The sequence below is a fragment of the Solanum dulcamara genome, chromosome 12, assembly GCF_947179165.1.
Source record: "Solanum dulcamara chromosome 12, daSolDulc1.2, whole genome shotgun sequence".
NCBI classification, from domain to species: domain Eukaryota; kingdom Viridiplantae; phylum Streptophyta; class Magnoliopsida; order Solanales; family Solanaceae; genus Solanum; species Solanum dulcamara.
The window spans coordinates 9,613,476-9,633,944 of NC_077248.1; the positions used below are offsets into that span (position 1 = coordinate 9,613,476).

Sequence of the window (20,469 nt, forward strand, 5' to 3'; positions counted from 1 at the left end):
TTTTACTATATTTCTCATTTACTGTTTCTAGGGTTGTATTTGGTCAAGTTTTTAGGAAAAGAAAAAGTGTTTTTGAGTTAAAACATAAGCAGAAAAGTAATTTCTCCTTATAAGTACTTATTCAAGAACACTTTAAATAAATATATATTATTTTAAAAAAAAATTGATCAAAAATTAATTGTTGTTTAAAAGTAATTTTCCATATAAATTAGTCAAACATGAATTATTTTTTATCGAAAATACTTTTAAAAAAATATATTTCTCAAAATAAATTAATTCTAGAAGTACATCGATCAGCCTAATAACCACACACATATAATGATATCTTTAAGATTACAAAATAGTTATAATTACACAAATATTAAGATATATTTATGATTCAGGTATTAAAATAAGTTGATTTTAGAAGTTCAACCAAATAAACTAAGAGCCTGTTTGGATTGACTGAAAAAAAAATAGTTTTTAAGTCAAAAAATAAAAAGTCAAATCTAAATGACTTATAAGTTAAAAAAAAAATAGGAAGGGCCTACTTTTGATTTTTAACTTATTTTAAATTTGACAAACACTATCATAAGCTAAAAATAATTTAAAAATTGATTTGACCAACTTTTAAACCAATCCAAACAGGCTCTAATGTGATATCCTTAGGATCACAAGTTTCAAAGGAATCATAATCACTCAAATGTTATGATATATCCATGACAATAAGTTTTAAAAGCTTTAACTTCCTCTGTCCCATATTATTTATCTATATTATTAAAAATAGATATCTTAAATTATTTATCAATTTATAAAATCAAGAAAGAGTTGATTATTTTTTTCTCATTTTTGCATTTAAAATTAATTTTTTAAAAAGTATAAATATGTAAAGTTCAAAAAAAAATCTTCTATTATTAATCTTGGTATTAATGGATAATTAATAAAAATATCTTTCGTTTGCAAAAACTGAAAAAGTTGCAAGATATATGCCTTATTGAGACTGTTTTTCCAGCTCCATTGTGTAGGAAATGCCAGGAGTATTTTCCTCAAACTTTATGTACAGTTGGAGACTTAATTACCAACTTGGAATTTTGACATGGATAACTTTAATAATTCTTTTAATGTAAGCAGTGTATAATTTTACTTATTATAACAGGATATTTGTCATTTATTCTAGAATATCAATTGTGTTATTAAATAGTATTATTTTGTAATTTCCTCGTAAATGATTTAATTGTATAAGGGTTCTTCACGCAAATGTTTCTATTTTGAGGCGATGTTTAATTTTTATCCCTTAAATTTGTAATCTTTAATTTTTGCTCTTCAACACTTTAAGTGACTAAAAATAATTAAGAATATCCCAAACATAGAAAGAACAAACAACTTTCAGTGAATAAATTTATATTTTCGTATCATAATATCTCACAAGTTGTGTCATAAAAAGGCATAAAATGTTAATGCTTCTTGATACTGAAATAACAAATAATATATATATATATATTAAAAAAAAAACCTGCACATATATTTCATTAGCTACCAATGTTTTTAACATATGCCCCCAAAGCATCACTTTAATTATTGGACACTATAATAAAATCTGAAAAATACTACATAACTCGTGTAACTTAATTTCTACACAACTCACTGACTCAGGCCAAGCGAGACAAAAGTTATCTAAAGTTACGTTGAGTGAATTAGATTTGAATAAATAAGAATACTTTGACTTTCAAATTTTTATTCAATGAATAACCGAGGCAAAAAATTAAAGCTCATCAAATTTAAAAATAAAAATAAAAATAAAAATAGAGCAATCCGTGCAAAAACTTATTACGTTAAATATTTTTCTGCAGAGTGCTGGACTTGGAATCCTTTATGAGCCAAGACTTTTTGATCAAAAGTACCTTTCACGTCCCAAAAGTATTAATTACACTGCTGACAGTAACTTCAGTTAAAATTCGAATGTCTCTTGGGGGTAAAAAAAACTTGTAAAAACCATGTTTGTGTTATTAATATCATGACTAATGATTTTTACAATAATCTAAAATTGAACGATAATACAAGACATTCGCTATTCTGCTTTCTGTTACAAACCACAACCCCACGACTATACTGGTACAATCTCCGGTTCAACAGGCGATGATGATCCATCATCTTGTGTGGTTTTTTCCTCAGTGCTATCTTTGTTCTCTTCTTCGAATCCTTGCTTGAACCTGTCATAGTTTGTGGGCTCACTACTCATGAATGGGCGTTCACCCAATACCCGGACCAGATCTTCTTGGTGGAGGACTTCCTTTTCAAGTAGCATCTCTGCAATCTGAGCCACATGGTCTCTGTGTTCCTCTACAAGTTGTACAGTACGGTCATATGCCTTGGCTACCCACTCTCTAACTTCAGTGTCGATAATAGCTGCTGTCTTGCTACTGTAAGGCTTTGTCTCAAATGAATCTTCTCTTTGTGGAAACGAAAGGAGACCAACCTTGTCACTGAAACCATATACTGCTACCTGGGCATAAGTCATCTTGGTGACTTTCTCTAAATCATTTTGAGCTCCAGTTGAGATCCTCCCAATCAAAACCTACTCAAAAATAATAATTAATATTCATATGAAGATTGTAAAAATCTGATTCACTAGTCAAAAGAACGTCAAAGGCCAAGCTGCTTTTAAACAATTATTAAAGATACACTGCCTTTTCAATAAGGTAGTGACTAAATAAAAAAAGGGCAGCCCGGTGCACTAAAGCTCCCGCTATGCGCAGGGTCCGGAGAAGGGCCCAACCACAAGGGTCTATTGTACGCAGCCTTAACCTTGCATTTCTGCCAGAGGCTGTTTCCAAGGCTTGAACCCGTGACCTCCTAGTCACATGGCAACAACTTTACCAGTTACTCCAAGGCTCCCCTCCAAGGTAGTGACTAAATCTTGGCCAAAAAACAAAGTACCATGGGCAGAGTTACCAAGCAAAAGGTATTTGTTCCATACGAATCCAGAGTCATAAACAAGATATAGAACTTCGTTGAGCTTCTTTTTTAATGGGGTTGAAAGGCAGTAAACTGGGTAGGATCAACCCCACTATGGATTACTTAGTATACACACACTCAGACCGTCAGACGTATTGCTCTGTAAAAGTTGGTAGACGACTAGAAAACCAACCATTCATATTTAGATGCCTAGAACTAGTCGCGCAGAATCATTACACCGTAGTAATACAAGTCATAATGGATTCACCATATAAAAGCCAACCATTTATTTAGAAAGTGGTGTGGTTATCCAGACATCTCAAAAAGAAAAAGTGATATGAGTCATTCAAAGTTTTGAACCAAGCTAAAAAAGTTCAAATGATCTTCAACTCTGTAACTCAAAACCTTCTGCCCCTCACAAAGCACATGATTTAGATTTAAGAATAACACCAAAATTTGAAGGGGGGCATATCTCTGCAGAGCATAAAAGAAATTCTACACATGTGCCAAAGAAGTAGGGATGACACACAAGGAAGGTGAAGTAATTTAACCAGCCAAAGTTCTAACCAGTTTAGCATTTTCCTAGTTTACAGCATGCCCTGGCCTGGTCCCATTTAATCTTTTTTTTTGTAAATTTTCTTTTCCAGGTTACAGTGCTGCTCTATTTGATAGTTTACTTTTTTCAATTTTAACAATGTTAAGATTAGCATTTTCCTACTTTACAGTGTGCCTTGTGCTGGTCCCATTTAACCTTTTTTTTGTGAACTTTCTTTTCCAGGTTACAGTGCTGCTCTATTGGATAGGTTATAAATTTTTTCAATTTTAAAATGTTTAAGAAAACAAAAATCCATGTTACCAGAGTTTAGGAAAATTCCAACATAAAATTCAATTTTATATAAATATTCTAATAGTATGACTGAGAAAAGAAGAACTTATAAGTTACAAATAATCATCCTTGATTACTAATTCATATCCCCACTAGGAACTGACTAATAGAATAAAGAGAGAACAAAAAAAGGAGCGTAGTTTCGAGAATTCAAGTGTTTAGTTATCATCTCTCATTTTAAAACCAATAAAGAAAGTAACACTGTTCATGTAAAAACACCTATTTCACGAAAAAGGTAAAAGAAAATATATGATATAACTAGAAAATAACTGAAGCAAGCAGTAACCATGGTAAAAATAAAAAAGTGGCATATTAGTCGGTGAAGTAGATTCTTCTCTTGATCAATCAAAACCCCTTCCCTAAACTGTACAAGCTTCTTCTTCCAAAGTGTATAAATCTCTTAGGTCTCTTCTGCTGTGCCCATCGCCGCCCGGCCTCCCTCCGTCCCATTTTATGTGATGATGTTTGGCTATGCATGAAGTTAAAGAAAGAAAAACTGACTTTTGAAACTTGTGGTCTAAAACAAATCATTAGACAATGTGTGACTATAATTCCTTTTATTATTAAGGGTAAAATTAAAAGTTTAAAGTTTAATCATTTCTAAATATAAAAAAGGTGTCAATTCTTTTTGGCACAGACCGGAAGGAAAGTGTGCCACGTAAAAAGGGATGAAGGAGATAATGTTTTTGCTGTTTTCTTTATTTTTTTCTCTTTAAGGGTTTCAAGTTTTTAACAACATACACAATGTAGTCCCACAAAGTGGGGTTTGGAGTTTCAAGTTTTAAATTTAATTGTTAAAAAATAAAGCTAGAGTCTCTAATGGGTCTACCCTTGCCTTGCCCCACGATAGCTCAAATTTTTGGTGGAAATGCCCCGTCCTGCCATGTTTAAAAGCCCACCAACCGCGTCCCATTAACCCCCCCACCCCACCCACCCACCCACCCACTCCGGCCCCATTGACATCCCTACAAGAAGTGGCTTCAAGATATCAAATTTGCTTTTGTGGGGGGTGGGGGATCCACTACAAATAAAGTGCTTTGCATGAATGGTTTCATACATGCATCAAATGTGGTTTACTATTGTTTTCAATAAATTGAGGCTTAATGCCAATAGGGTAAACATATGAATGCAAAGAGAGAGAGAGTTGATAATTTTACCTGCTCAGCAGCTCGGCCACCAAGAGTCATGCATGTCATATCAAATAGTTGTTCTTTTGTCATTAAAAGGTTCTCACTAGGAACATACTGAGCAAATCCAAGGGCTGCTGTACCACGGGGAACAATTGTCACTTTAAGCAATGGCTCTGCATGTTCCAAGAACCAACCAGTAACAGCATGCCCAGCTTCGTGATAGGCTACTGTCCGCCTTTCCAGCTTACTTATGACCTGCCGAAACCACCAAGGTTACTTTGTATTATATTATATACAACATACTCAGTGTACTATCACAAGTGGGGTCAGGGGGAGGGGGGAGGTACGCAGACCTTTCCCCAACCTCGTAGAAGTAGAGAGATTGTTTCCTAAAGACCCTCTGCTCAAGTGCAGCAAATAAAAGTTATTACGAAAAAGGAAATACAGCAGTGAAGAAAACATGTCAATTAATAAGGAAAGCAGTACAAAATAATCAGAAAATTCAGAAAAGAGCAGTAACAGCAGGAAAATATTCGTCTTAGTTTGTCTAACATTTGAAAGATTTTAGGGTTTCCTCTTCAACATTTTTTTTGATAATAGTGGTGTCCGGGCCAACTTTCAAGCGCCTCGACTAATTCCACTGACCGGGCACTAAGGCTTGGATAGATGGGAAGAAATCAACTAATGTTGTTTTGCCTCTGTTGGGAGCTAAATCTGAGACCTCATGGTTCTCAACCCACTCCACTTCACTGACCATTAGACCACACCCTTGGGTGCCTCCTTCGACATTTCTTCTTGAGATTTCCAATAATTATTCTCGGATAAGTAGTGCGTCAGTGAGAGGGTTCATTTTCTGGGTTTTGTGGGTTGCTTTAATGGTTAATTTCCAGTAAGTTGTGGGAAAATCTCCCTTAAAAACAACTTGGATATCTGGTGGCTGTTTTTGATGTTTGTTTCTGGCGGATGTTAAGTTAATGCACTTTGGTGGCTGTTTTGTTGAAGGAGATTGGTGGATGTTTTTGTAAACGCCCCTTGATGGCAAATTACCAGTCCAGTTTAAACTTTCAATTGGTCTGTTTCTAGTCCAATTTTTCTGGGTCTATTAGCCCATTTCTAACCAACTTTTTCTGGGTTTAATAGGCTATTCCAGCCAATATTTTGAGTTTAGGCTGCAATTGTCCAGTTTCCGAAGACTCGAGCACAAATTATATGAACACAACAAAACTACAAAACATTATCTAATAAAAGAAAGAGACCAAAAAAATGAGGAGGACCACTCTCTGCCAGGTGGCAGACTGGCAGTGGCACTTCAGGGAGGTCGAGATTATTGAAAAGCCAGGTTCAGGGGTTAGTTGGTACTAAAATTAGTTCCAGTAAGCACTGAATAAAACGGTGACATGTTTAGTGGAATCCCTAGGTATTTTGCCAAATTTTGAAGTACCCTATCTTGTGCCACAGTGGTTTACCCCAAGCCTCTAGGAGACTGTTCACCGACCTCGCATTCTTCTCATTACAGAAAGAACTCAACAGTGTGATTGAATTACAGTACAAATCCTAATATGAACAGGTAAACATATTTTATTTGCACGAATTATAAAACAAAAGAGAGATTTACTGACAAGAGGGAGTTGCTCGGATGGTAAGCACCCCTCACTTCCAACCTAAGGTTGTGAGTTCGAGGCACCAAGGGAGCAAAAAAGGTGGGAGCCCCTGGGGAAGAGGTTTAATAAAAAAAGGAGAAATTTACTTATTAAAAATTGAGGCATTTTATCTAAGTTCAGATGGAAGAACATTGTATCAACATCCCAATTGTCCCCCAAGGAAATAAAGCAAACCTCTCCAACAAATACACTCACCTAAGCAAACCTCTACTAAGCGGTAGATTTATAATGTTCCAGTACCAATGGATATTGGACCAATGCACTTTCAAGGATAAGTCAAATGAATCCTATCATTATCATACTAACAAATGGCTGCGACAACCAAGATGCAGAAAAAGATGAACAAAACATAACAGAAAATGCTGCTGGTGTAACGACGCAAAAACTGAAACCCTATGTTGTTATGGAAACATGGGATAGAAAGGTAGATAGTGGAGGGGGGAAAGTGAGAAGATCCAATACCTTATTCTTCTTCTCTAAACCACCAATCACCCTATCTATCGCTGACTCAAAATGTTGCATGGTAATTATTGTACTCTCATTTCTAGCAGCTATTAGAGCAGCTTCATTACAAACATTTGCAATGTCGGCTCCAGCAAATCCTGGTGTTAGAGCAGCAAGTCTCTGTGAATAGAATGACGCCTCGTGGTCAAGTTTCAACTTGTTCAGATAGATTCTGAAAATTTGTTCACGGCCTTTGATGTCTGGTTTATCAATGGTAATCTGGCGATCAAATCGACCAGGCCTTAACAAGGCTTTATCTAATATATCAGGTCTATTCGTGCCAGCAAGTACAACTACACCAGATGTGGTTGCAAATCCATCCATTTCTACAAGCAGTTGATTTAAAGTACTTTCACGTTCATCATTTCCTCCACTAAAGCCTCCCCGCCCTCTTGCTCGACCAATAGCATCAATCTCATCAATGAAAACTATACTAGGTGCAGATTGTCTTGCCTCCTGAAATAAGCTCCTAACTCTAGCTGGCCCAACACCAACAAACATCTCCATAAATTCTGACCCAGAAATTGAGAGAAAAGGTACACCAGATTCCCCTGCTGTAGCTTTAGCTAGAAGTGTCTTTCCAGTCCCAGGAGGACCCACTAGCAGAGCACCCTTAGGAATTTTGGCTCCCAACTGCTCGTATTTTTTGGGGTTCTTAAGAAAGTGGACGAATTCCATAATTTCTTGCTTAGCCTCATCACATCCAGCCACATCCTTGAAGAAAACCTGTATCAAGAAAATGCCAATAACTTTCTAAGAACTAATCATGAAATATCATGGCATGTATCATTTTAAATTTTCCATTTCAAAATACTGGTACTTTTGAAACTGAACGAATAATATAAAGTGATTCTCACCTTATTCTTTGCATTTTTATCCGTCTTGGTGAAATTCGCTTTGCCAATATTAAATATTCCACGACCACCTTTCCCACCAGGGCCTCCCACTCCTATGCCACCCTGCACTCTTCGTCCCATAAAATAAAGGACAGCTAGAATCAATACTGTTGGACCAAACCTCATCAGTTCTTGGAACCAATTCATTTCATCAACATATAACACAGGAACATAACTGTGAGGGTCTATTCCCAAGGTTTCTTGTGCTTCCTCAAGCTTCTCTTCAAATGACTCAACACTCCCAATGTTAAAATAGTATTTGTAGTAGCCCGTGTTTCTTTTACCATCCGTACCACTCGTAGGACCTTGAACAGTGTCATCACCTGTTTGACTAATACCAGGTGCAGAACTCCTCACATAAACTTTGGCCACAGATTTGTTAGTAACAACAATTCGATCAACAAGACCAGGTTCAAGTAGCTTGTTTTTGAATTCTTGGAAACTAATCTGGAATTTACATAAAGAGTTAATAACCATGATAAAGCAAAGAAAGATACAGAAGACAACCAACTAATGAAGATAAGATAGAATTGCCGCTCCTACAAAATAGAAAACCTGCTTAGTCACCAGTCATCACTGAAAGGATTTAATATACACGGAAGTGACACTGCTTCAATAATTTCAAAGCCACACTAAAAGAAGTTCTTCATCAATATAATCCACTTTAATTTTTACTTATTTTTATTGTTGTTAAAATTGTCAAGATAGTCATTTTGAGTGCAGTGTTATCAAAGGCGCGCTTAAGCCCTGAAACGAGGCTCAAAACATGTTGCGCTTCACCTCGCTTAGGGGTGGCAAATGGGTGGATTGGATTGGATTTGGATGGATTGAATATAGATTGAGTTAAAATGGATTGGATCACAATCCACCCATATAAAATATGGGTAAATATGGATTTGGTCAAATATGGTTTGGATAAAATGGTTGTAACCTACTTTAATCTCCTAAAGCCAAAAAATATTAAATCAAAGCTAAATTGTTAATACCTCAACTCTTACCACCCCACCCCACCCCTATATTATTACTATTTTTTAAATAATTTTCTTTCATACAAAAGAAGAAATTTAATTTTTTTAACTCTATACCCCCACCCCACCCATACGAAAAAAAAATTTAAAAAATTAATTTACCCACCCTACCCCCACCACGGCGCCGCCAAAAAAAAATTCAACATGAAAATATTTGCCCACCCTACCCCCCCCCCCCAACAAAAAAAAATTGCTCACCCTACCCCCACCCCACCCCACCCAATCCCCACACCCAAAAATTTTTTATAGAAAAACTTTCAAATTTTCAAAAAAAATTTCATCCCCACCCCACATCCACCCCCACCCCCCAAATTTTTTTTAATTTTCAAAAACAAATAGTGCAATTAAAGATTTTTATTATAAGTGGGTGATATATAGGTATATATGGATTTTCATGATTTACCCATTTTGTCCATATTTGTATAAGCTTAAATAGGTTGAAGCTCATATTTACCCATTTAAGAAAATATGAGTGATCCACTTAATTTAATATGGGCTAAATGGACTCATTTCACTTATATGGGCTGAAATTGCCACCCCTAACCTCGCTTTATGTGCGCTTCATTGTCGTCAACAAGGTTCTAAGGCATACTTTACCTTGCTAATGAACCTCTTCTGAAGAGACGACACTAAACAATTGATATTTCACTTAATTGTAACTATTTTTCAATTTCTTTGTTCACATATTTGTCATTTATGCTTATAAACTATTAGTCTTGGACTAAACATATATATTTGTATTTTTTCTCCCTTTGCACCTTTTTCCATTAAAGCACACGCTTTATTTGAGCTTTGTGCTTAAATCCCCAACAGACCTTAGAGCTTTTTTGCGCTTTTTTCTTTTGATAACACTGTTTGAGTGAGGCAATATGCAAGGACTATCAGGTGGGATGAAATAGAGTTAGTACTTAGGTTTCCTTTCTCACTCTTGTATGTTGCTTTAACAAGTATAACCAATATTCAAGGACTATCAGGTGGGATGAAATAGAGTCAGTACTTAGGTTTCCTTTCTCACTCTTGTATGTTGCTCTAACAAGTATACAATCTTCTATCCACTGGAGTCGTCACTAAACTTGTTGATGAGTTATTTCAGACTAAGTTATAATGAAATGCAGCTGAGGTTGATTTGCTCATGTATTTCACTGTTTGAATTCAATAAAAATCGTGCACTATTTCTTGTTCTAGATGGATTTGTTTCTCTTCTTAGGTTTAAGTTCTACCAAGGCAAATAGCTGCACCATCTGGATTTGCATGTACAGGATAAACAGTAGTAATAATGTCTCTGGATATAAAGCATTGGAATGAAAAAACATGAAATTGTCCATGAACCAGTGCATGGTATAAGAACATAAATCTTTCAATGATCAGTCGGACCATGTAAAAAACAAGCTCAAGTGAACTAAAACCAATATACTACAAGCTAATCTATTTACACATGCAGGTTGTCTGGGAGGGGGGCAGGAGAGAAGAAGTAACGGTTGCAGACCAGAAGAACAACTTTATATGAGAAGGGCTGTAACTTCATCGTAGAGTTTTTTAAATAAATATCAAGTTATGCTAATTCAGATTTCTTATTGGGTTCACAGTGCATCTGCAATAAAGAAGCATCTCCATTGATCACTAACAAGCTGAGCAAACCTTTTTCTCATTCATGGTTTTTTGTGAAACCATACGCGGAGTTTGGATTTTGTTTCTTCATGTTAGTTTCTCAAAAAAAAATTATCAGGAGAAGATTTTGAAAACAACTTCTAGAAAACAACTGTGTTTGAAATGTTTCTGGGGCAAATAGTTGTTCAGAAAACAATGAAATACACCTAAAATCTGTTTTGGGTTTTAGGAAACTTTCTGGCTTTTATACAAAATCAATTTTTTTAACAAACCAAACAATATCATTATTTAAAATGTTCTTTGAGAAGACAAATTCCAATCAAATGCCATCCAAACCCCCAAAAAAAGCAAGTGATACCTTCCAAAAACACAAATGCTGAATAGTTAATTTCATCACTCTGGTCTCCTCAAAAATAAGTAATATTAACTTTTGGACAGCTAAATCATTAAATCTTTCTTTTAATGAGAATTTTTGGGTAGCTGTATCAACCAATCTTTTTTAAATGGCATTAGGTTTTTAAAAAGTTCTCGGACAACATTCCAAAAACTAAAACCAACTTGAGTTTGGAAAGAAAAAAAAAATCAAACCAAATTATTTTGGTTTTGGAAACATCAGAAAATTCCATTTCAAACACCAACCCCAAAAACCGTTCTTCTAAACCATCTCACAGCTTCTGTCTGTGGAAGTTCCAAAACCAACTCCCCAAAATTAATCCCTACCTTGATCACCCGCTATCCCAGAATCCTCTTTTACTACTAGAGTTAATTGTTCTTTCATTTCCCCTTCTTGTGAAAAGGCAAGCCATGATTACAAAGAGTTGGTCCTAACATAGATATCAACACGATTACAATCAAGTTCAAATTGAACTCACACTCCACAAGGCACTAAACTCATCCTCCCAGGAAGGGACTGAAACAATGAAAACTCAAAATATAGAAGTAAATGTCAATTAACACTAACCTCCTTCTGTTCACTAGGAGCAAAAAGTGTCGATGACAGAATAAACCCAATAAATAACAAGGGTGTGAGAATATTTTGATATTGCTTCATGAAGTTCTCCTGAGGGTTTCCTTGCTCACCTGTACTTTCCTCTGCCCAAAAAGAAACCAAAGAATAGTTTTTCACCATAGCAAGGCCAAAAGGGAACATAATGAAACAAGAAAAGAATGTGGAGGTATGCTAGCAATTGTTACTTATCACTTGTTTCACTCTATTATACAAAATGCAATGATATTACAGTTTTTGAACTTAATATTAAGTGTATACTATTAACCTACTAGAACCTCAGTACCATAAAATTCCTTACACAAAGATTGCCTTCACAATAAAGTAACTGAATATCTTCTTGTCCACTGGAAGTGTTTAATTAGAGAGCTTCAGTTCAACTATGCAAAAAAGCAAAATTAAGCGAACATACTGTCCCTTGATTTAAAATTTGAGTATGTGAACTGATCTTTAACCTAAACAAATATTTTTTTTATTAATTTAAACGAAAATGGTCAAAAATGTCCCTAACCTATTGGATATGTTTTATCATTACCCTTCGTTAACCTATTGGACCATAAGTACCCACTGTTATCTAGTGGTTCAAATATACTCCTGAACAATTAAAAAGGTACAAATATGCCCTTTGCAGTAAGGGTGGAAGCCATGTCAAGTTATATTTGAACTTTTTTAATTGCTTATGAATATATTTGAACCATTTCAATTGTTCAGAAGCATGCTTCAAATTACTTCATTTGCTGCAAAATTTGTATATTGTATGCCATTTGTATATTTTATCCACTTGCCATAAGACGCAACCACTGAAAAGTATCAAGTATAAGCTAAAAAAATAATATTAGCATATCATAATTTTCTCGATTCCAATGTTCTTACCAACTTGTGATAACTTGGACTGTGCTTAGCTCTTCTTCTTCTTTTTTTTTGGATAAAGGTAAGAGAAACTTGACTCTTTTCTCTAAACTAATTTTCCAATTATAGTGTTCTTATTCATTGCTTCCCTTGTTAATTTATTCTTCATTAGCTTCTAATTGTCTGAGTAGGTCAAATCAATCCTAAAAGATGACAGCTAATGCATTCCATTTACTGTACAGGGTTCTATGGTCGAGCAGTGTACCCTGCAAAGTGAAGGTTTCCTTGTGGTGATCTCGTAGTTCCTAAGAGGTTGAGATGATGGGGTTGGCCCATGAATTTTCCTTACTTCTCTTGCGCCGCATTTTGCTTGAAGGGTTGAAGGATTATAACATATATGCACGCAATTGTGACCAAAGTTTCCGTTAATTAAATCCATTGAGTCTATGATTGTATCGTAGATCTTGGTACTTTAATCTTACTAGAGACAATTTTCTTTAGAGAGACATGATATGCTAATACTATTTTTTTAGCCTATACTTCTTGATATTTTTCAAGAGTTATGTCTTATGCCAAGTGGATAAAGTATACAAATTTAGCAACAAATGAATTAATTTGAAGTATGTCCCTGAACAATTGAAATGGTCCAAATATACCCCTAAGCAATTAAAAAGGTCCAAATATAACCCGATGTGGCTTCTGCCATTAGTGCTAGGAGCATATTTGGACCTTTCTAAAAGCCACTGCAAACCTTTTAAAAGACATTTGATTTATCAGCTCATTGACTAAAATTTTGTGATTACAGTAGATCTTTTGACACAAATGAATGGAAGAATTAAGAGTGGTCCAAACTTTAAGTTCTGGAAAAGATTTGTCAAAGTATGTTGAGAAAAACAATTAGCAGAAAAGGAGGAAAGAAAGAAGAACAAGAAAAAGAAAGGGAAAACTCACACAATATCATACTTAATCAGATTATCAATGATGTAGATCAGATCATTTTATTTTCCGAAAGTAAATTCTGGAGCTGACCTTGATTAATTTTTAGATGATATTTTAATTGCAAACTTTTAAAAAATGGCTTAGTCAACATACAACCAACTAGGCTATAAAATATTTACTTGCGACATGTCTAACTATATGACTAGAGTTATCCACTTACTGCCCACTTTTCCTGTCACAGTTTAGTTGTCTGCCATGTCGAGAAGTGATATGTACAAAAGTATCATTAAATCTCTCTTCTCAACAAAAATAACAAATACAATCTTATCTCTCCATAAATAGAGGATTATCTGCGAAACCCTCTTAGATAACAAAAAATCAGTGTTTATAGAAGTGATAAGCACAAAAGAGAGTACTATAACAATCAAGAGCGAAAAGATTCATGTGGTTTGAAGCTCGTGAAGTTCAGCACATGCCTCTTTGAAATGAAGTGTACAATTAGCAGAAAACTATAAATACCAAATACATATGAATTCCGTTTTGAAGAGAGAACTAAAACATTCAAAATGATATTGAAAAAATAACTTAAGCATCCAATATACAATAATGCTGATATCAATCCAATTCCTCAAAGTTGAGATTAAAATAACCAACAGGATGCTATTATTTGAAGTTCTCACTTCTCAAAAACGCATGACTTCACCCATGAAGCGATAACTTTTTGATTCACATCACTTTAAGCTACAACCGATGGCATTTTCTAACACTGACATAAACATATCAGACATTTTGCACCGTCAAATTAAGGGCAGTAGACAGATTAAAGTGAGAATTGCTATAGAAGACATCCAATTCCCAAGACAATCTTAGACTCATAGAAAGTGTGTAATCTTAACCTCCAAGAAACTTTACCATAAACTTCCATACACAAAAATTAACTTCACAGTAAGAAGGTTTCAATCCATGAACTACGTAGGCAGTGGTACAGTCTGTTAAGACAATGGACCACAAAAGGCATACTGCAGAATATCAATATCTATTTCTACACATTCAACTTAAGCAAATACGCCTATTCCCCTTGTTAATTCCCGTCTCTATTCGGAGTAGTATAAATGATTTGATCTCTATAATCCAACTATATCCCCGTTGTACGTTTCCATCACAGTTCATGATTAAGCATCCTCATCTTCCAAACATTTCAAATAGTAGAAATGATCTAGATCTCTAACAACTATCTCTAACCAATTCGTTAGTAGTTTTTCAGAAAGTTCTAATACAAATGCTTCTAGTAATCCAAAAGTCCTACTTACTTTAGAAAAAGTAAACTCAGCTCCAATTGTAATATTCCCTACATCTACACATTCTAGTAAAGCCAATAACTCTATCATAAATCATCCTATGTAGTAACAGAACATCAAATGTAACCGATTAACGCACTGCATACCTTTGCCCGATTCTGCCTTTTGATTGTTCCCTTTCGGTACTTCTTTCTTATTCTTCGGATAATAGTTCTCATAGTCTACAAAAATCAAAACACAACAATCAGAATCCATCACCATAATATGAAGGAACCAAAAACAAAGACCGCATAAATAATTATTCTCACTACTTTTCTTTGACCCTTGGCTACAAAAAAACCTCCTGAGTCTCGGGTTTGCACAAAGTGAATCAATTTCAGACAAATACGCCCTTCGCAAAGACGCCTTATTGACACCCTGCTTTCCAGCTCCAATGGATGTCAAATAACTTCTCACAAAACCTAATCCACCATTAACGCGTGTAATGCACGCATTACTTGATGCTACTTCATCCAAAATCGCCCACCTCACACCATGACCACCAGAAATTAACGCCTGCTCATTGAAAAAGAAAACCTATCATATTAAACCAAAAAAAAATCAGAAAAAATAAACATTTGTATAATTACAGCTTACTTTATTGATCGTCGAGCGAGAACGATTGATATGTGAAAGAATCATCTTATTGATGTTCCGAACATGAATTTCTGCAGAATTATCAAATCCCTAAAATTGATTCTGAAATTTTTTTGTTTTCAAAGCAATCAATTAAATTAAACCTAACGAAAAATATAAATTTCAGGTTGCTGAGTTTGCAAAGAACACAAATAGAGGGACTGAAAGAACAAGTTGGAGAGAACCGACTCGGACTATGTTACTTGGTCGATTGTGGACCGGTCATTTATGGGCTTCGTGTTGCTTAGGGCCCGTTTAAACATATTTATTGATTTGAATTTAGTCAAATTTTGTTTTAAAATATAATTGAGATTTCTTAAGTTGTAGTTTTTGTTATAAATATAAAGAATTATAGTTTGTGAAAATTATACAAATTTCTTCAATTTTTAAATAGTCTTACCAAACAAACTATCTATTCTTCTATATAAATTCATGATTCAAGTTTTACATTTAAAAGTAAAATATAATCACAACTTAAAATTTAAAATTCTATTATTATTTTTTAAAAATTTAAAATTTAAATCATGATTTAAAATTAAAATTAAACTCTATTCACATGGTATAAAGAAATATTAATTTCAAATCTAAGCCCCAAATCATGACCAAATGCCTACTTAGTCATTTTATTTTTATATGTTATAAACAAGACTTTATTTTTCATTTGTGTGTTTACTAGATTGGGGTCAACCCTTACCTTCTTCTCCAAGCAAATCAAGAATCTTCCTTCAAATATATATATATATATATATATTCCAAAAAATAATAAATAAATAAAAATGGGTCCATGTTAATAAAGGGAAAAGAAAATGAAAATTCGAACACCTCCTCCTCTCTTTCATTTTTACAAGTTAGACTGCAATGCTTTCTACGTATCGCGTTAATTAATAAAATATATATTATAAAAATATTATATATATGTCGTATTACGAGAAATCTTTTCAAGAGTGATAAACGTAAATAGTTGTAATTGAAAAAACTACATAAAATGGACCTTTTAAACAGATTATTTACCATTCTATACCCCACCCCAAAATAATTTCATTCAGCCAAATTAATTACTCCTGTACTCTTTTTAATTATTTTTAAATTCGTACGCTAACGTTATGCTGATGTCAGCGTCCACCCTACATGATACCGATAGGGTATCATATACCGATGGAATATCACAAAGAATTAAACTCAGTCCTATATGATACCGATATGGTATCAATATAACGACGGAGTATCACAAAAAATATATTTACTAATTAGTTTAATAAATAAGATTATGCTTTTAATAATTTTTTCTTAATTGTTTTATTTTTATTTCTTAAAAAAAGAACTCAATCCTATATGATACCGATAAAGTATCAATATAATATTATGGTATCATTAAGGATTTTAAAAGTGTCTCATTAAAGATTTTTAATATCATTATAATATACGAATAGAAGTTGGAAAGTGAATAGATAGCCAGTTTGGGACATTTTTTTAAAAAAGGATTTTCAGATATGACAAACCTTTTAAACATAATTACTCCATATGGATATATTTTCCATAATTACTTATAATGGCAAACATAAATTTGTCATTAGATAAACGTTGTAGCGAATTATACAAAAGTTATACCCACAAATTATTTGTATACCGAAATATACAAACACTGATATGCATATGTATTTGTATATCTGACAAGCAAGATTAAGAGAGAGGAGGAGAGAGGCGAGCTAGATCGAAAGAGGAAGGAGAGAGGCGAATTGTATATGTATATCTGTCGAATTATATATGTATATTTTGTCAAAAAATTATATATATATATATATATATATATATATATATATATATAACTGGTATACATATGTATTTGTGTATTTGGCAAGCGAGATGGAGAGAGGCAAGCGATATTGAGAGAGGGAGGAGAGCGAGAAGCGAATTGTACTTGTATATCTGTCGAATTGTATATGTATATTTGTTAGAAAAATTGTATAATGGTAACTGATATACATATATATTTGTATATCTGGAAAGCAAAATTTGGCATACCGCGTAAATAGATAGCTATGTTTGCTGCAAGCCATAATTATTTTAAACTATACCCTAAACGCACAATATAGTAGGAAGGTTTGTCAAACCGCATAATTTATCCTTTATTTAAGCTAAAGTTGAAGTTTATAAAGTTTTGTAAGTTAAGCACTTGAAAACAACTTTTTAATGTGTATCAATTGGTTTGGTTCGATTTTAAAGTTTATTTATTTATTTTATCTGTTGTCAATTTATAGACCATGCTAAATCATTATATAATTATTAAGATATCGATTTATCGATTACTGGTTTATTAATTATTGTTCTTTATCGGTTTAACCATTGAGATTTCATATAAAAATCATTGAAATTCACTTTAAAACGAGGTGACAAACCAAATGAACCATGTACATGACTTGACACATTGTATCTTGCTTAAAAGCAAACACTGGTAACTTGTAGAATAATCGGAAGTTTGGGACAATTATAAATGAAAGTTTGAAACTAAATCATTAGTCAAAGACTTAACATACTGAATGGTATGAATTATTATTTCACTAATGTAATTGCTCATTATCCAATCTACTAAGATTTTATTGACTCATTAAAAAGTCTCACATTTTAATTGATTAAAATAATAAAACAAATCATATAGATCATAATAATTATATCAAGATTAAGAGTATAAGTACATGTAATGGACTAAGGAATTTATTTATCTATATTCAGAACATAAATAAATATCTCTAATTGGTCCGTTCAATACATACAAAATATATTAGAACAAGAAGTTGGAATTTTACCATTCCCATAATTAAGATCAAATTATATTTAATCTTAAGCTACAATCATCAAGATGTTTTTCCAACTTCATCTTTGATTGTGAACATTTAATTTATAACTTATAAGAACCGATAATTTTAATCTCTTGAGTATGAGTTAAAATTTTGAATGCATGGTTATGAGTCAAAGATTGTTTGAATATACTATTAACCATGCAGTTGAGTTATGGTATCTTGAAATTATAGTAATAAGGTAATTTTGTTTGAGATTTTTATTTAACCCTAAAACTAATATTTACCGATAACTATATACATAATTTTTAGCGATTGAGGATAAATTTGGATGATTTTTTGAATTTTTCCAATTATTGTTGTTTCTAAAATGCCAAAACCAGTAACATACTGGTTAGGCCATAACGAGTGTACTGCCTGGTTGACCCTCGCACAGAACCTCGTTGATGTTTGTCTATTTGGTTGGTATTAAAGTTTTTTAAATTTTGACGAACTCTGATTCACATGAATTTTGGCTGGTTCATCAAAAATGACCCACTGAGAAATACGCACCGCTATGCTATGACCTAGACCCTATTTTGGTCATTTAGAGTCGTTTTGATGGGTTTTTGACAGTTTTTGTATTTTCCGAAAAATTAAAAATTCTAAAAAAATTATTTTCTGCAAACCAGTGATTCAAGGGTTCATCTTTTATGGTTTTAAATATTTTTTACAGTATATGTATAAGTTTATATATTGACATAGGTATTCTTCCTCATCGGATAAGCTTGTATATTTATACATTGTTTTTTATAGTCTTTTATTTTGATGACTTATATTAACTTTCCAACTAAGTTACATGTTAAATCAATGAATAATAGATTATATGAAGTAGATATACATAACTAAACGTTAACATGATTATATGTGTCTTATGTTACTATTTTTTTATTGAACATATATCTAAGGATCTGTTTATAAAATGTCTCTCAGATTAACTATGTCTCACTTCAATCCTCTTTCCTCTATCTTGAACCAAAACAAACCGGAAGGTCCTAACTGTGTGGACTGGGAAAAAAATCTTGATATAGTTCTTACGTCTAAGGGTTTCAAATATGTGCCGGTTGAGGAACACCCAATTAAACAAGCAGATGTTGCTGATGAGGAGATCCAAGCCTATGACAAGTGGATAGAGGTTAATTAGATGGCAAGGTGCTACATTTTTGCCTCAATGGCTAATATCTTGCAGCATTAGCATCAATCTATGACAACTGCTTATGATATGCTCAAATCTCTCAAAGAGATGTTAGTAGAGCAGAATCGTGCTGCAAAGGGGACTGCCATGAAAGCCCTCTTGACAACCAAAATGGTTGAATGATCCTCTATCAGGGAACATATGCTGAAGATGATGAGTTATCTGAATGAGCTGGAGATAATTGGCGTTGCCATTGATAAGAAATCTTAGGTAGAGATGGTCATACTGACTTTGCCGGATAATTTTCAACAGTTTTGCTTGAATTATAGCATGAATAAGAAGAATTTGTCTCTTGAGAAACTGTTGAATGAACTGACAGCGGCAGAATCCATTATCAAGCATCAAGCTTCTCCCTCTATGGCATTCATGGTGTACAACCCCGTTGCTTCCTTTTCTAAATCAACGAAAGCTCAAAAGAAGAAGAAGAAGCCTCGTAAGGTTGTGGCACTTGCAGATGCCAGGGTGGTGTGGCTAAGCCAAAGGGCAAGTGCTTTCATTGCAAGCAGTCTGGTCACCATAAAAGACAGTGCCCCAACTATCAAGCCAAAATAAAAAATAAAGATACTTCTTATTTAAATATCGTTGAAACTGCTTAGCGGCTATTTCTATCCAACTGTGGGCTATAGATTTAGGAGCCACTGACCATGTCTGCAATTCTTTACAGGGGTTTCAAAAAACGCGGCGGCTAAGTGAGAATGAAGTCTGTGTTTTTCAGCCCAATGGAGAACCAACACCAATCTTAGCCATAGAAAAGATTTCTTTTTCGGTGAGTAGTTCTAGGGTTTTACTCTTGTACAATGTCCTTTATGTTCCTTCGATAAGAAGGAATTTATTATCTGTATCAAAAATAATGAATGCTGATTATAATATTATTTTATAAATATTGTGTTGTTATTAAATATAATAATCATTTTATCCATAGTGCTCCTAAAATACAAGATTTGTTTATATTTGAAGTCTCCCTTAACATGCTACAACAAACCGAATTAAATAACATTGATATTTCTCATAAAAGAAAATGTATTT

The 20,469-nt window shown here is 33.6% G+C and overlaps 2 protein-coding genes across 3 annotated transcripts; one reads left to right on the forward strand and one right to left on the reverse strand.

Annotated features, from left to right (window-relative positions):
* Nucleotides 1–1,848: 1,848 nt before the first annotated feature.
* Nucleotides 1,849–15,605, reverse strand: LOC129877839 (ATP-dependent zinc metalloprotease FTSH 8, mitochondrial-like). 2 transcript variants are annotated; one of them, XM_055953376.1, is made up of 8 exons: nt 15,376–15,605; nt 15,051–15,294; nt 14,886–14,960; nt 11,609–11,739; nt 7,973–8,458; nt 7,074–7,841; nt 4,978–5,205; nt 1,849–2,554 (listed from the first exon to the last, which is right to left on the reverse strand). In XM_055953376.1, exons 1-8 carry the CDS (start codon nt 15,418–15,420, stop codon nt 2,084–2,086), a joined length of 2,448 nt encoding a protein of 815 aa, XP_055809351.1. In that variant the 5' UTR covers nt 15,421–15,605; the 3' UTR covers nt 1,849–2,083. The 2 variants fall into 2 exon arrangements, with proteins under 2 accessions (XP_055809351.1, XP_055809349.1); XM_055953374.1 differs by having other exon boundaries at nt 15,048–15,294; nt 15,376–15,604.
* Nucleotides 15,606–19,188: 3,583 nt separating this feature from the next.
* LOC129875582 (uncharacterized) lies at nt 19,189–19,995 on the forward strand. The gene is made up of 3 exons (XM_055950880.1): nt 19,189–19,383; nt 19,444–19,557; nt 19,696–19,995. Exons 1-3 carry the CDS (start codon nt 19,189–19,191, stop codon nt 19,993–19,995), a joined length of 609 nt encoding a protein of 202 aa, XP_055806855.1.
* The last annotated feature ends 474 nt before the right edge of the window (nt 19,996–20,469 follow it).